The 17,564-nt window shown below is 42.3% G+C and overlaps 1 protein-coding gene across 1 annotated transcript in view; it reads left to right on the top strand.

Annotated features, from left to right (window-relative positions):
* Window positions 1–17,564, top strand: part of kirrel3l (kirre like nephrin family adhesion molecule 3, like) — a 72,837-nt gene that overhangs the window by 32,838 nt on the left and 22,435 nt on the right. Inside the window, exons 2-4 of the mRNA XM_017719339.2 lie at window positions 10,631–10,783; window positions 13,576–13,725; window positions 15,731–15,888. Coding sequence (XP_017574828.1) covers window positions 10,631–10,783; window positions 13,576–13,725; window positions 15,731–15,888 — 461 coding nt within the window. The remainder of the gene's footprint in view (window positions 1–10,630; window positions 10,784–13,575; window positions 13,726–15,730; window positions 15,889–17,564) is intronic.

Raw genomic sequence — 17,564 nt, 5'->3', positions numbered from 1 at the left:
TGAGACTGTCGTAAGAATATTGTGAGATTATTTAACAATTTTGTTTATCATTTTGTCTTATGTCTTATTCCATTGGCTGATCACTTATTTTAAGCATTAGTTCTTGAAATGAGCAAAACCATCTTCCTTATTTCTTAAAACAAGTAAACTAATCTGCCAATGGAATAAAACACTTTCACTAGATAAAATCACTTAAAACAACTTAAAATGAGCAGAAACAGGTGGAATATTTTTACAACATAGTATACTTTTCATAGTGTAAACCAGCTTAGACTCAGACTAATATGAGCATGTCTATAGAACTGAAACTGCTCTGGACACCATTTACTGCAACACAAATCTGGCCGTATGGCCTCGTGCCTAACAAACACTTTTATATCACACACCCCCCCCCAAACACACACACACTCCTCACAATGAGAGTGAGACAAAAGGGCCCTCCACCACTAAACAAAAGCATAAAAATTCCATGGTGCGAAATCGAGCTCACTCTCCACAGCCTGGGTTTAGTGGCCTTATCTAAAGCGCACACAATGGATCACTTTTAGCCAACACGGCCCAGCCTGCTTATTTCCACCAAGCTAGGTTTTTGTCCTCTCTCTTTTTTCTGGTGTTAATTTTCTCTCACACTTTTCTTCTCAGTGCACACTCATCTCTCTCTCTCTCTCTCTCTCTCTCTCTCTCTCTCTGCTGAGATGGGACCGGAGGGTGCAGTGGTGGTGAAAGCAAGGGTGGCCCAGGGTGGCATTTGCTGCTCTTTTTGTGCACGTTGTTGAATTATTAGTGTGTGGAGCGGAGTGGCTGGTTGAGTGGAGAGCTCTTCTGTGGAGAGATGGAGGGATGGAGGGATGCAGCGGCTGCACATTTTCCTGAGAGGATGATGGCTGAGCGTAATGGATATGAGGCCACGATTCACACAGGGTCAGCATCACTGACGCCAGCCGAGCTACAGCTCGCACCGTGCACTGTGGCTAAACTGTGTGTAGTTGTTTGTTTTTGTACATTTTACAGACAACCATTCATTTTTAAGATTAAAGATAAGGATAAATAAATATTGCTGCTGTCCAACAAGAAACTGCATATCCCAATTTTTGTCACCTTTTCAGTTTTTGACATTACTTGGAAGCACTTGTTCTGTATATTGTGTGCAAAGGTCATGATGAATGGACCAATACAAATGAACCAAGATTACTTGGAAAAAAAGGCTGGTTCCATTGACTTACATTAAAAGTAGACTATGTTTTTTTTCCCTCTCCTGTTCTCCTGCTTTAAGTTCTCATTTTGGACACACAAACACACACACACACACACACACACACACACACACACATATATATATATATATATATATATATATATATATATGTGTAAGAACTCCTGTGTGTGGTACTACTGTAAATTATAGACTGGTACTGGCTGCTTGTTGTTCTTGACAGCAGATAAATCAGACTATTTAGGCCTTATATGGTCCCACTTTAGCCTCTGTCTGTTTGACCGTGACAGTGTTTAAAATGCTGAGCTGTTCCTGTTTAAAATGTTACGCTGCCGAGCTGAACTGTGCTGTTGTTGCCAATTGAAATGAGGCATTTTGGAATCGACGGCAACAAAGTTCCATCATGCTAATGTTAGTTTGATTACACAACATAAACAAATGGCTTAATTACTTCATTTACTTATTTGTAAAATAATGTCCCAAGATGTTATTAGGGTGTAACCTTTCATGTGCATCTAAAATGAAAATCGTTTGAAATGAATAAGGCTTAACTGTTTTTGTCCTTTCAGTTTGAAAAATGAAATAAGTAGCTTTTTAAAACAGCAAGATACAACGCCAGGAGCATTCTGGTGGTCGTGTCGGTTAACCCTGTTTGCTACACATGTCCTGAAAATGTAGAAAAACAAGTAAAGATGCACACACACTCAGAGCTTAACACCGTCAAGGCTCTCTGTGCGGTCTCTGGTGACAGTAGCCAGAGAGGGATCATTGCTAACATCTGTCCACTCGTTTTGCTACCAGAGAGTCGAGGACATGGTAACTTTACTCAGAGCTCTAAAGCAGCACAGAGAGAGAGAGAGAGAGAGAGAGAGAGAGAGAGGAACAGAAAAGTAAAGCTCTTTAATATAGCATGCTTGAATTGGACCCGCTGCACTTAGCTCGGCCACAGTGACAAAAAAAGCTAAGTCAGAAGTCAAAGTAGCTGCTAAATGTGCCCTGAAACATCCCCACAGCATGACTGCCCTATTTACAGCAAAACACCACACACACACACACACACACACACACACAAGTGCTGTTATCCAGACCCGTGAAACGATATTCCATTTTGAAAAATCCGGATTAAAGTGTATCAGGCCAAGTGTGTTTTGACCTTGTTACTAGGGGGATGGGAAGACATACTGGGGGAGACCTCCGTCTTCACAGCGATGACTCTCTTCATTCTCACGTTCCCCTTTTGAATGCTCTCCATTCACTTGTTTCATTCTTTAAAAGCCACACCACGCAGATTCCTGAAATTTCTACCATTCTTCAGTTGTGCTCATTTATTGGAGGCGTTTCTCCCACACATCAAGTCTCCTCAAAGCCGCCCTTGAGATAAGCTTTATTATGACTGCATGTCATTCGTGCAGAATAAGTATACTGTCATAATAAAAACTTGTCTAAAATGATGTTTTTATAGGAGTGAAAAAGGTCTTAACTTCAGAAGTTATCTTGTTAATGAGCTATTGTATAACTTACACTCTCAGAAATAAAGGTACTACACTGTGACTGGGGCAGTGCCCCTCTTGTCACTAGGACAGGACGCTCAAGGGTCCATCTCAGTACCTTAAGTCAGGGAACATAACTGAACCATAATCCACTGAAATGATATTTTCTAAGTTGTATTAACTCCACACACCCCATCTCGCCTCCAGGCTTTTATTCTACTGTTCTGTTTTAATACATTTGGTTACAAAAAGGTACAAATATGAACTTTTCACCTGGAAAAAGTTATTTAGGCTTATTTAGGCTTCACAACTGGACCTTAAAACCACTGCTGTACATCAAATGATCAAATAGATGATTTTTATTGGTTCATTTTATTGGTTCATCATGACATTTTCTTCTATCTATCTATCTATCTATCTAGACATGGTTAGCTTCATAGCTTTGTGCAGCTCTACAACCTGAAGAGTTTCCAAAAACGTCAGGCCGCTCCTCTCCACCCCCCTCCCTCTCTCACCTCGTCTTTGTCTGGCTCTTTCATCCTCCTCTTCCCCATCAGGAACGTACTCATGTAATTAAGCTGCTAACACAGCGTCAAAGAATTGGCTAATTCAGCAAGGAGGAATTATTCCAATTTGAAATGAGTCATTAACCAGCAGAGACGTGTTGTTGGGCCTTTCTCTGAAAAGAGATTTTGGAGCGCGATGAATCAGTGCTTATGGTGCGAACCTGAGTGTGTGTGTGTGACAGGATTAACAATTTTGGCTCGGCCCATAGCGCCATGGTGGCTTGGTTAAGATGGGGCCTGACAAAATATCCAGCTTCGGGCCGGGTTTGCGCCGATTTTGCCCATGTAGAATATGTACAGGTTTGTCTTCTAATGAGTGGTTTCAAATTTAGTAGATTTGTTTTTATTTAAAGGCATATTCCAACTTGGATTTCACGCTCTCTGCATCTTCCTTATTGCGCTCTCTCTGTCTCCAGTGTAGCCTGCGTGTACCACAAAGCATGGCTCAGGGTCTTGCTCACCATGGATGAAACGAGTCAGTGTCGCCTTCATTGTGGAAACATTATGACCTGGTCTTTATATCAGATGAAACTAGTCACATACAGTGTAGAACGTCATAGTATTTTGAGCTCTGATGACCAGAGGACTAGCACATCACCTCTTCAGAGACATGTTGTCCATGGACCCATCCGTTCTTCAGCAGTGCGAACTTTAGAAATTTAGCAGTAGCGGTCAGGTCTGCTCAGGTCAAAGCCGTGGGTACAAGTCAGGTCGCGTCTAAGGACGAGCATTTCAGTCAAAGTTTATGTCAATGTTGACATTTACACTGAGCAGTGTGTAAAATCTGAATTCTTAAGATAAGAAAAAACCTTTATTAGTCCCACAACAGGGAAATTCAGAGTTGTAACAGCAGCAAAGGCATAGCAAGGCGCTCGAGGAAAGATGTAACAAGAAGAAAATTAACAAACAAAGCAATTAACCTTGTTAATAACTTAACAGGGTTACAGTTTGTCACTTATTGCTGTATAGACAATATTATCAAACAATAAAAGGAGTTACCTTGCATGTTTAAGGTGGTAGTAACTCCAGGCTCCGGCATTGCATGAGGATGATCGGGCTATAAATACTCGCAGGGTGTGTGATGGCATTCATAGATTGAGAAGAGGTGGTACATTAACTTTTCAGGAGAAAGAAAAAAACACTCTTAACTTATAATGGAAGTTAATATAATGACATTTTACAAAAACGTCATTTTGACCATTTCTGTTAATCTGATTTTCATTAAAATTAGATAAAGTGTAAACAGCAGCAAATAGTTTCAAATTATATTAAAAGGTAAAAATGACAGAAATGGACATTAGAAGCTTAAAATGAAACTGATTTCATTGCAGACAAGAGTGTAAAATGATTCTAATATATTGGTCTTGCACAACTTCAGAGGTTTGAAATAATTAGTAAGAACAAAGCTGTACAACAAACGCACAAACAAAAGAATTTCAAACCAATATTTCATAAAATATTGGTGCTCTTTTATTGTACTGTCTTATATTTTACTTTTTGTTAATGTTTATGTATTAATATTAGTATCAGCAGATATATACATGAAAAATAAGCTATGTGGTCCACAATTTCCATATCAGTGCATCCTAGAATTAAATTGCAATAAACTGAATATCCAAAATGCTTCATAATCCAGAAGTAGTGATTAAATCCCGAGGTAGAAAAATGACTGTAAATATAATTACAATATATCGTTTAGAATTGATGAACTTCTTGTTGATGTGATGCTGCAGAATCAACATGCTGGGCTTGATATACTGTGCGTTGGAGGTCTGTTTAACATGCATACATGTGTACTTGTGTACACATTGACACCCTGAAGTGATGTCTCGTAAGGGAAATGTCTGAAAGTGTGAATTCCCCATAAAGATCAGGCCATTCTGATGAATTATCACAGGCCGTAAACATTTAGATACTGGAGCTACATGCTTTAATTGCAATCGATGCGTATACAGTACCTACAGAAACTAATGCAAAAGCCATAATCCCCAAAGCACAGCACAATTAGAGAGACCATGAAAAGACTCAATAGCTCATAAAAGTGGAGCAAAGGGGGAAGAGAGGAGGAAGAAGAAAAAAAAGAAAGAAAGCGCACATCATTTTTAGAGCATGGCTCAAAAAACGCTAGCTCAAACAGAGCAGGAGTTTAGTGCTCGATGAAAAAGCATCAAACTGCACTCTTTTGATCTTCCGCACACACTCGAAAAGCCCTCTGAGATGGATTGAAGAATAAGACCTTCCACCACAGCTGTATTCTTCTTTCTCTCTCTCTCTCTCTCTCTCTCTCTCTCTTTCTCTTGTGGAGGACAGTCAGCACTTGTGAAAGAAAAGATGAGTTTCAAAAAGACTTGAAATCTGTAGCAGCTAAAATCAGAGAGAGAGAGAGAGAGAGAGAGAGAGACGTGAAAAGTGAAGGATAAGAGAAGTAGAAGGATAAAACAAATAAAGACAAATAAGAGAATGAATAGAGATGAAAGAGACAGTAAGAAAGAGAAAAATAAGAGAAGAGAAGGATGAGAGGGAAGTAGAAGGATAAGACAAAAAAGACCATGAAAGAGAGAGGAAAGAGAAAGAGTACTGGAGTGACAGAGAGGAGACGGATGAGATGAAGAATGAGAAATAAAGAGGAAGAGTGAGATAGACAAAGACAGAGTGGAAGAAAGAGAGAAAAAAAGAAGAAAGAACAGTGAGAGAGGAAAAAAGGAAAGACAATGGAAGAGAGAAAGAAAGAAAGTAGGCAAGAAAGAAAGGAAGATAAAACAGAGAGAGAGAGAGAGAGAGAGAGAGAGAGAGAGAGAGAGAGAGTCAGAGATGCTGAGAGAGCGAGTGGGGAGTCTATATCTGCGTGTGAGTTTTAGTGGGGGTCTTTCCGAGCCCCTCTCGATGGAGTGGATAATTGAGTGCTGCCCAAACACTGTCAGCCAAGCTCAGAAGCCCCAGCTTTTCAACTGCAAGAAAAGGAAAAAAGAAAGCGGTGAGAATAATTGAGAGAGAGAGAGAGAGAGAGAGAGGATCAGGGTTGGGGGGGTTAGAGAAAATCCCGCTGTCCCCCCCCCCGGGGGGGATGGGGGTGGGAGGTGGGGTTGGAAAGCTGCTATTGAAAAGCCATTAAACTTGCATTTAGCAGGATTGATTGGAAATGAAGAGGCCTATTAAAAGCGAGGGACAGGAGGACAATAGCACATCTCTGGCCGCCGTATGTTGCCCTGCTTTTCTGCTTTTCTCCGCCTCAGACCCTCCTCCTCCCCATCCCTCCATCCCTTCACTTTCGTCTGTTTAAACACCGCAGGCCCAGAAAAAAGAGGGTAGCTTAGGCCAGCCTGAATAGACCCCCAGCTTTATCCTCCATTGGGTCCTCCAGTCTACTATTTAACCACACAGACAAAGAGAGAGAGAGAGAGAGAGAGAGAGAGAGAGAGAGAGAGAGAGAGAGAGGAAGGGGAAGAGTAAAACTGGGGGGCGAGCCAATAGCCAATAATCCTCCTGTCACACAGTACCACCAGCTTCTCTCTCTTTTTCTTTCTCTCTCTCCTCTATGACTTTTTCTTTCTCTTTTCTATTCTTTCTCTCTATATCTTTTGACGCCTTATTTGTCTCTTTCTCTCCTTTTCGTTTTTTTGCTTTCTATCTCTCTCACTTCTTTCTATCTCTTTTCTCTCTCACACTTCTTTCTCTCTCTTCCTCTCTCTCCTCCATTCTTTCTCTCTTTCCCTACCTTCCTTTTGTCTCTTTCTCTCCTTTTCTTTTTTGCATTCTAACTCTATTCTATTGCTTCTTTCTATCTACTTTCTTTCTCTCGCTTCATTTTACCTCTTCCCTTTGTCTCTATCTCTTTTTTCCCTCTCTCTCTCTTGCTGCTATCTTTCTTCACTCTATCTCCCTCTCACTCTCTCTGTCTTCTTTCTCTTTTTTGAATTGTCTGTCATTCACTTATTTTTATCTCTTTTCTCTCTCTCTCTCTCTTGTTTCTTTCTTTCACTCCTTTTGGCTTAATTCTATATCTTCTTTTTGTCTCTATCTCTATTTTTCCCTTCTCTTTTGCTTCTTTCTATTTCTATCTTTCTCACTTCATTCTGTATCTTTCATTTTCTCTCTTTCTGTCTCTCTCTCCCTCTGTCTCTCTTTAGTCTCCTTTGGCTGCTTGCCATTTTTTGGGAGAAAGAAAGACAGACAGACAGAGAGAGAGAGAGAGAGAGAGAGAGAGAGAGAGTAGCCACAAAATCCAGCCCAGCAAGAAGCAGTAAAGAAGCAGGTGCTGAACCCCCAACCCCCCCCCCCCCCCCCCCCCCCTCTCTCTCTCTCCATCTCTCTCTGTCTCTCTTTTTCTCTCTTTCTGCCCACAGCGGATGGCTCTCATGGGACGCCTAACACTGCTTTGATTGTTTAACATCCATTTTTACAAAGTCCCCCCTCCCCAACACCCACACAGACACTACACTAGCCTAGTGGAATGGTGACGGATTCCTCAGCTTGGTGGGGGCTTCTGTTCCCCCCGTCAGTCCACACGGCCTGCCATATGGACAGAGGAAAAAGAGTTAAATAAGTCATGAACAGCTGACAACCAGACTCCTCAGCCAGTGCGGGAATCCAAACTGTTGTGAAACGTGTCCTCTTGCTCTGCCAGCACAGAATGATGCAACGGTAGCCCCATTAGAGTCAACCAGATAGCCCCCCGCTGACTGTGGCATTTCACACTGATGTGGACATGCTTTAGCAGCTTCATGTGTATCCTTAAACACAGTGGTCCTCAAGTATGTGCATGCAGGCATTTTGGCACAGCGGATACCGGTCATCCCTGTGCAAGTTGGTGAAAGATTAATTGATAAATATCCATAAAATTGGATTTAAATAAACCAAATGTTTGTTATAGTTAAAATAAATAGGTAATTGAATTTGCTTTCATAGCAGTCACGGAGTTAGCCTTGTTTGTTCCTGGCTGGAAAAGTCATTAAGTTAGCCTGTTTTTGTACATCTGGAAGACAGTTCACTTGCTTCCACATAGATAGCATTTTATAGGTGGAGAACATTTGCTAACTTAGTCCAGCTTTGTATATGTAGAAAACAGCTAAGTTAGCCTAGTTTTGTATAGGTGGAAAACAGTTGCTCAGTTAGTCTAGCTTTGTATAGGTGGAACAGTTGCTCAGTTAGTCTGGCTTTGTATAGGTGGAAAACAGTTGCTCACTTAGTCTGGCTTTGTATAGGTGGAAAACAGCTGCTCAGTTAGTCTGGCTTTGTATAGGTGGAAAACAGTTGCTCAGTTAGTCTGGCTTTGTATAGGTGGAACAGTTGCTCAGTTAGTCTGGCTTTGTATAGGTGGAAAACAGTTGCTCAGTTAGTCTGGCTTTGTATAGGTGGAAAACAGTTGCTCAGTTAGTCTGGCTTTGTATAGGTGGAAAACAGTTGCTCAGTTAGTCTAGCTTTGTATAGGTGGAAAACAGTTGCTCAGTTAGTCTGGCTTTGTATAGGTGGAAAACAGTTGCTCAGTTAGTCTGGCTTTGTATAGGTGGAAAACAGCTGCTCAGTTAGTCTGGCTTTGTATAGGTGGAAAACAGTTGCTCAGTTAGTCTGGCTTTGTATAGGTGGAACAGTTGCTCAGTTAGTCTGGCTTTGTATAGGTGGAAAACAGTTGCTCAGTTAGTCTGGCTTTGTATAGGTGGAAAACAGTTGCTCAGTTAGTCTGGCTTTGTATAGGTGGAAAACAGTTGCTCAGTTAGTCTGGCTTTGTATAGGTGGAAAACAGTTGCTCAGTTAGTCTGGCTTTGTATAGGTGGAAAACAGTTGCTCAGTTAGTCTGGCTTTGTATAGGTGGAAAACAGCTGCTCAGTTAGTCTGGCTTTGTATAGGTGGAACAGTTGCTCAGTTAGTCTGGCTTTGTATAGGTGGAAAACAGTTGCTCAGTTAGTCTGGCTTTGTATAGGTGGAAAACAGTTGCTCAGTTAGTCTGGCTTTGTATAGGTGGAAAACAGTTGCTCAGTTAGTCTGGCTTTGTATAGGTGGAAAACAGCTGCTCAGTTAGTCTGGCTTTGTATAGGTGGAAAACAGTTGCTCAGTTAGTCTGGCTTTGTATAGGTGGAACAGTTGCTCAGTTAGTCTGGCTTTGTATAGGTGGAAAACAGTTGCTCACTTAGTCTGGCTTTGTATAGGTGGAAAACAGTTGCTCAGTTAGTCTGGCTTTGTATAGGTGGAAAACAGTTGCTCAGTTAGTCTGGCTTTGTATAGGTGGAAAACAGTTGCTCAGTTAGTCTGGCTTTGTATAGGTGGAAAACAGTTGCTCTGTTAGTCTATAGCTAGACAACAGTCACAGCAATATTCCATTAGGCCAGTTAACAGTTTAGGCTTATAAGCATTGTGACTGTAGGTTCATGAAAGTCCTATTCATACAATATGTCAGAAAAATGCCAGGCAAATCCTCATGGCAAACCACAGCAATCGTTCGGAATGCACTGTTAACTGAAAATTATATAATATTGGTTATGGAATATAACACTAATTAATGATAAAAGCTTTGGCTGATAGGTTAGGAGGAGTTTGAGGTTTTGTTCTGTATGGACCACTGTTCTTATTGAGTGATTCAGCTCTCTGTGTAAAGAGGCAGGATCTACCTGGGGCCTGCTCTTCGAGTAATGTTGGTCTTTTGTCTGATGTCTTGAGCTGTACTGGTGGCAGAGAAGTGTGCAGATACATTGGGGTCGGTCTTTGCTGATTCCGTGTTAACATGCTAACGTGCTCTGTGCCTTCCCTTTTTCTCTCCTCCAGTAAAATCACTGACTTCAAAGCACTGGTGCAAGTACCATGACAGTTAGTCCATCAGGCTTAGGGTAGAGGGTGAGATTTTCCCATGATGCTCCAGCTGCCAGGCAAGCTCAGCTGAGAAAAAAAAATCAGGCTGGACAAGAGAAAAAAACTCAAAGTGCTGGGATTGTGATGCTAATGACCACTTTGATATATAAGACTGAAGTCATATGACTAACTTTTCGCCTTACCCATTAAACTGCAGTCTTATTAGTCTTATTCAGTTATGGAAGTGAGGAACTGAAGTGTCCACTCATGTATGGAGCCTTAGAGTTTAAGGGGTTTAATCAGCTGTAGAAAACATAAGAGTTACATTAAGCCTCAGTTTTGAGTGAATGATTCCAACACAGTGCACAACAATAATGATGCTAAAAGTTACTGTTCTTTACCTTAAATGGTACTATATGTATTCTTATCATAGCTCCATGCTTTGCTGGACCTACTCTCTAAAAATTATATTTGATTTTTAAACCTTTTTACAGCTTTACTAAAGTTTTTCTAAAGTTTTGCAAACTTCTGAAAGTGATGACTAATCTTTTTTTTTCATTTTCCATTTGCTTTTTCTACAGTGGCTGAAGCAGCCTACTTTTCCCAGCAGCCCCTGGACAAGGTAGTGGTGGCTGGTCAGTCAGTGACGCTGCCCTGTGTCATCGTGGGATATCGAGGCATGGTCCAGTGGACCAAAGATGGGCTGGCACTTGGTGGAGAAAGAGATCTTCCAGGTAAGAACTTCAAAGTGCATTATAATGTGAATAATACCTTATAGCTCCACTGTATAGGTGTACGACTGCAGGCCTTCCAGATCTGTTGCTACATAATTTATCAGCCACCTTCTACCCCATTCCTCACTGGCCAGTTTTTGACCATCACTGTTGACCAGATATGACCATTTGGGTGGTGAAGCAGCTATGTGGTCCAAAACTTTGATTTGAAATGGAAAACTGTTGATGATGAAGGGTTTAGAGGATGGCTAACACAAATCGTGTCTCAACAGATGAGCTACAGTCTGTGACAGTATACCAGTGAGTTGGACCTACAAGGGAGGGTCTTCTAGTAAAGTGGCCAACATCATAATAAAGCTTAGACTTTATTCCTGGGCCCAGACTGCAAATGCCACAGAAATCTAGAGTTTATGTACATGACTCAGTACATAATGCTCTATAAGAGTCCATTTATAAAAGGCAGGTCATCATAATCTTTCCAATTATAGATCAGGAGACAAAATTCATTGGAGATCCGGTAGGTAAAGGGCATCTTATTGTAACTAGCACTCACTGTGGGAGATGAAGTGTGTGTGTATGTGTGTGTGTGTGTGTGTGTGTGTGTGTGTGTGAATGTGAGTAATGTCATTGGTTCTCCCACTCTGTGGCTGCTTTATTGAGTGGATGAGAGGAAAAGGCAAAACAAACTCTGCATATAATACAAACGAGCGTTTAATTTGTCTAATCATCTCGGCTGTCTGGTCCAGCTAAGGTGGAGAATCAATTGCCGCTCGGCCGTGCGGTGACATTTAAAGCGATTTCCTGGTGGCTCGGGACGTCACTGCGTGGGCAAGCGATAGCATCTCTATGGAGAGTAATCAGCTGTCCGCATGCATGGGGCGTCTCACATGTGTTACAGTTGAACTCCCATTGATATACCACATTAAGTCACTAATGTCCCTCAAAACACACCGTCTGAGACAAAACTTGTTTGTTGGTGTTGGAGATGTAGAACTCAGTAATGTTAAGTTTATGCAAAGTTTATTACATTTTTGGGTGCTATTGCATTATTGGATCCTCTGGTTGGAAGTCTTTTTTGATTTGATTCTGATTCTTTATTACGGTTTTGTTGGCAAAGCCTTAGCTTGGGTGGGAGTTAACGAAGCTGATAACGAGCTACCTAAGCTAGTTCACTAGCTGTTACGTTCCCCTCAGATGAAAAAATCAAACGTGCAACACTGGCACGTAACACTAGCCAATGAGTTTCTGCAGTTTCTAGCTTACATTAACCCTACGTTTGTTAGCGCAATTACATTGTTTTAGAGAAGATAAACTGTCCTTACATATGTTTATAGTTGGATTAAAATTACTTTGTCTGTGTGTTCGCTATCTAATTAGCTGTGCCTGGGCTGTAGCTGGGCGGCACAGTGGTGTGGTGGGTAGCGCTGTCGCCTCACAGCGAGGAGGGCCTGGGTTCGATTCCCCACCTGGGTGACCAGGGTCCTCTCTGTGTGGAGCTTGTATGTTCTCCCTGTGTCTGCGTGGGTTTGCTCCGGGTTCTCCGGTTTCCTCCCACAGTCCAAAGACATGCAGTCAGGTCGATTGGACATGCTAAATTGCACCTAGGTGTGAGTGATTGTCTGTGTCTGTCTGTCTGTCTGCCCTGCGATGGACTGGTGACCTGTCCAGGGTGTATCCTGCCTTCCGCCCGATGACTGGGATAGGCTCCAGCACCCCCCGCGACCCTGACGGAGAAGCGGCTTGGAAAATGGATGGATGGATGGGCTGTAGTAACCTTTCTCCTTAGTCAACCCTAATTTGGAGAAGCAAGTTAGCTTTGTTAGTAAACATAATAGGGGAAGTAACTGACCTTAGTCCTGCCCACAAACTTTTTCTTCACCTATAACCTTTATATAAGCTATTTCATGTGGATGTTACAGTGTATGCTCATATATACCTACATTTTAGCTAGCTAACTTATGTAATAAGCTTAGGAAAGTTGAGTAAAATCAGTTCAGCCTGCTCAAGAGTTCCTTCTGCCTAAACTGAGGCTGGTCTCTGTTTCAAATACAGCAAAGTGCAGAATCTACATTACATTAGCACAGATTGAAAGAACCAGCTGAACTCAATAGCCATATTTACATGCAGTCTCATAATATGCTACTTATCTGACTAATAGCACAATTGGAATAGAAGACGACCATGTAAACACCTTAATCAGAACAAACTGGTATTGAGGCCATTCGTAATACAATGCCTATGTGATTGAATAAATAGAAGAATAATATCTGTGTAAACGCATGTATCTGATTACATTCCCTATCAGACAGTTTAAGTGCACTCTGCACATGTGTGTCACATCATAGCAAAAGCTTGTAATGTTCAACATGGTGGGAGCAGAAACTGGTCAGCAGAGGAGACAAAGTTTATGCTCTGATCTTTAAAAGATGGTGGTGGGATGGATGTCCAGCTTATGTGTCTCATAACACGACGTCTTCCTCTCAGCCTTCTTTAATAAGGACATTTGAAAAATGCTTTCCTGAGTCTGGCATCATTTTAAAGTAATGAAAAACACAAGCACTGCTCACTGCTGCTCATCTCACTCGGACTGGACTCACGTGATTCTTGTTGTCATGGTAACCTCTACACTGAGTAATTTTGGATCTGATTGTTGTGCAAGTAAACTGAGGTTTTCCATCATGTTGTTGAATAGAGTGAGCATAAACACCCCAGTCTTAATCTGTAATCGGCCATTGACATCCAATGTTCTCTCCGGTTTCAGTGCTTGACAGTTTGTGTTTGTTGTCCTCCAGGCTGGGCACGTTACTCTCTACTGGGCGACCCGGCATCAGGAGAGCACAGCTTGGTGATCGAATCAGCGGAGCTGGGGGACGACGCGGTCTACGAGTGTCAGGCCACGCAAGCGGGTCTGCGCTCACACCGGGCCAAGCTCACCGTTCTGGGTAAGTAGATCATCTATGGGTGTGTGGGAGACGAAAGAGAGAAAGAGAAGAGCCCTCTGCGGTGCACCTCTCCCAGCAAAGCAGAGAAATTACAGCATCCCTCATAGTAGCCAATTTCATTAGCAGCGTTTTAAATACTGCCTGAAATGTATAACACTGCAACTTTTCTTCTCCCTGCATAAACACTTCCTCGCACCCCCCACTCACTATAAGTCATGACTTCATAATTTATTCTCAATTTTAAATCATGCCCCAGCAGTGTTTTATTGTTACTTTTTTTTTAACCAAGCAAAACTGACTTGACAGAGCCCACGAAGAAAAAATATACTCTTTCTCGCTCTCACTCACTCTCCCACCAATAATCAACCCTGTGAAGGCCCGGGATAATGTGATTGCAGCAGTCACAAATGACTCGCGTGGACGGTTAAAAGTCAAAGTCTGCACAGTTAGCACATTCTACAGTGACTCACAAAATTTGTCAACCGCAGGGCGGCTTTTACATTAACGCAATGTGAATGATCTACATATTCACTGCCATTTAGTGGCGGGGTGGGTAGATTGGGAGGGGGGTGCTAAAGAGAGATTCACTAGGGATTTAAAGACTGTGTAACATTACTGACACCCAGTGGCTGACAGCAGAAATACAGCGAAGGCGTCGGTGGGGTTTCAATTACTGTATGCATTACAGCATACTAACGTTACTATACGCTACATGTACTTGGTAAAATCACACAGAAGTGCCCAAAAAATGACAGCCACAGCAACGATAACAGGCTTTGTGTGGGCTTGGCTGCAGTGTTCTTGGCAAAATTCCCCGCCAGGAGAACAGCAAATGAAACTCGTGTGCATGGGGAACAGTCTGTATGTGTGCACACTTGTGTGGGGAAATCAATGCGGCCGGATGAGACCAAAGCAATCCGATGCAGTCAAAGGAGTCAGCGGGCGAGGGTGCAGTCAAGGGAATCCGCATGGAAATTAAAATCACCTAGCGCTCGGATTCCATTAGTGTCCGAGTGGCAGGAGCGACAGAAAGAGCCTCAGACAATTCTGATACAGCCACAGAAATTGGCTTGGTGAGAGACGGCCAGACAGAGAGCGAAAAAAAGGCAGGATGCAGGACGGAGCATGCGAGTGTGCGCGCTCCACTAGACGGACGCCTTCATCAAAGGTGGCGTGCTCTGCTTGCCAGAGGGCCGCGCACGCTGCCATGCAAATAAATGAACAAATCAGTAATTCAGATGCAACAGGGCCGCGCGAGAGGATCTGTAAACAGAGTAATAATGACAAAACCTCGCCCCTGTTAAAAGGGCAAAAACACAAGACTTGGCCTCCTCTCCCACCGAAAACACCCGGCTCACTCAATCTCTCAGCCCATTTACCAAGCCGCCCTGCTCTATATAGGTCAAATATCCGCCAACAGTGATGAATGCTTTAGTGCCGTTCACTAGGAAAGGCCTCGGTGGGCGATGCCGCATGTGAGACACTATCTCCGGTGCAGTCTCAACCCTGAATCATTGTGACCACACAAAGCTGCCGACAACGGATGCAGCTTAAAGGAACATTCTAGCGAAAAGAAAATCCAATTTATAGCCTTTTAAAAGCTTTTACCTGTTTGACATACTTCATTTTGGCCATTTTTAATGGACAAGTCTAAGTCGCTTTGATTACTCAACACAGTTTGAGGCAAGTGTGATGATTTAGGCATGGTGCTAATTTTGCCTTGGAATCAGCATAATGCTATTTTTTGCACCAATTAGCACCAGTTTGCATGATACTAATTGGTGAGATAGAAGCCTGCATGACTCGTTAGCTACATTAGCCTTGTAGCCCCAGCGCAGAACCAAAGAAGTAAACTTGCTCTTGCTTGATGTACTACATTTGAAGTGAAGGGAAAACTGTCCATTTGATTCTTTGTCAAGCTTTTATTTTAAGTCTGTTTTGGCCATTTCTGTCAGGGAAAGCAGCTGGCTGTGTTTATGCTCATGCTAGATTCTTCTTCCATCAGTGCCGCCGTCGGACCCCATTGTCGAGGGAGGCCCCGTGGTGCGGTTGAAGGCCCACACGCCCCATAACCTGACTTGCCGAGCGTCTGGAGCCAAGCCTGCTGCAGAAATCACCTGGTACCGGGACGGAGAGGTCATGCACTCTGCCATCTATTCCAAGGTGAGGCTGCAGGCTTCTTGTGATTCGTCAACAAAGCCAGCTATGTTGGATATTTATAAGTGGTGGATTTTTATTATCACTGCCTTTTTACTTTACAAAATGCTCTATAATGTTCAAACTATATACAACATCATTTCCACATATTTCAATAGAACACAGGAGGCATAGAGACTGCAGATAGTTAGGTGCTTATCTAAACTACCATTAGCATAAGTGTCATTACCAGGTTACTCCTAGTTAATATTAGCTTAACTTTACTTAGCTAGTGAAGACCTTAACATTAGTTATCAATAGCTGATGTTATTCTTGGTTAATCTTAGCTTATGTTGGTTAGCTAGTGCATAGTGAAGCTCATGTTAGCTACCATTGGCTGAAAACATTGTTACTTACAGTTAATGTTAGTTATAGTACATGCCCTGCTGGAAAAAACACTGTTTTACATTGGTCTGGTCTGGTGCTGGTTTAGTGGGTCACCAGTTGGTTGACCAGCATACCTGCATCAAAACATAACATATGGTGTGGTTGGTATAGTGTACCTTTGCCTTTCACACTGTAGACTGGGGTTCAATCCCCCACCAGGGCAAGCACCCTGCACTATTCCAATAAGAGTCCTTGGGCAAGACTCCTAACACCACCTTGGCCTGTGTAAAAATGATCAAATTGTAAAGTTGCTCTGGATAAGAGCATATGCCATAAATGTACATATGCTAGTTTTAGTGCTGATCAGCATATCAGCTTCCATTGCTGCTGACCAGTATACCAGCAACCAAAACACAACAAATGCTAGTTAGTACCTGATTTTACTCCTACTTAATGTTAGCTAGCTAGAACATAGTAAACCTCTTTGTGTTAGTTAGTAGCTGAGGTTGCTCAACTTAATGTTAGCCTAATGTTAGCTAGCTAGAACATAGTAAAGGTCTTTGCGTTAATTAACAGTTACTGATTTAACTAGTTAACCTTAGCTTAATTTTAACTAGATGTTTATCACAATAAGTAAAGGGATATTTTAGGAAAATGTACAACATTTTAAAATAAATGTATGAAAAGTTCATGTTAACACATTCACCAATCCTAAAAAGCCTGAGAGTGAAGGGCTGTAGTCGTGTGTTAATGGCTGAAGGGGAAACTTTGAATGATGGCGGCAGTAAAGGGTAAGAAACTGTAGTTCGATGGGTCAGATAACAGTGGATCGGTTAATTAGGTGTAGACATAATGGTCAGACGCAGCCCAACTCAGCCTATTGGAGACTGCATGTGATCTCAGTGGTATCATGCATAGTCGGCAAGTCTAAAGTAGCTGAAAATCCACGAGGCAGCAGGTCAGCTTGATTCTCTGTCTCTGTGTCTCTGTCTCTCTCTCTTTCTCTCTCTCTCTGTCTCTCTGTCTGTCTCTCTCTGTCTCTCTCTCTTTCTCTCTCTCTGTCTGTCTCTCTCTGTCTCTCTCTCTCTCTCTCTCTGTGCTGTTCTCCTCCACAACGTGTCCAAAAAAAGTTGTAACATCAAAAATTCTCTCTCTCTTGCCCACTTTCTTTCCTTTCTCTGTCTGCACCTCTCATGCATTTCTGTCACTGAGGTGTTACTCTTTTAGCTTTTCCATCTTTCTTTCCATTGCACTGACTCTCCATCTCTCTCCTTGCACCCCTCCACCTCTTCTCTCCTTATTCCACCTCTCGGTCT

Source organism: Pygocentrus nattereri, chromosome 17 (genome assembly GCF_015220715.1).
Source record: "Pygocentrus nattereri isolate fPygNat1 chromosome 17, fPygNat1.pri, whole genome shotgun sequence".
Taxonomy (NCBI): Eukaryota; Metazoa; Chordata; class Actinopteri; order Characiformes; family Serrasalmidae; genus Pygocentrus; species Pygocentrus nattereri.
The sequence above is the reverse complement of the archived record's forward strand: the minus strand, read 5'-3'. Positions and strand labels throughout refer to the sequence as shown.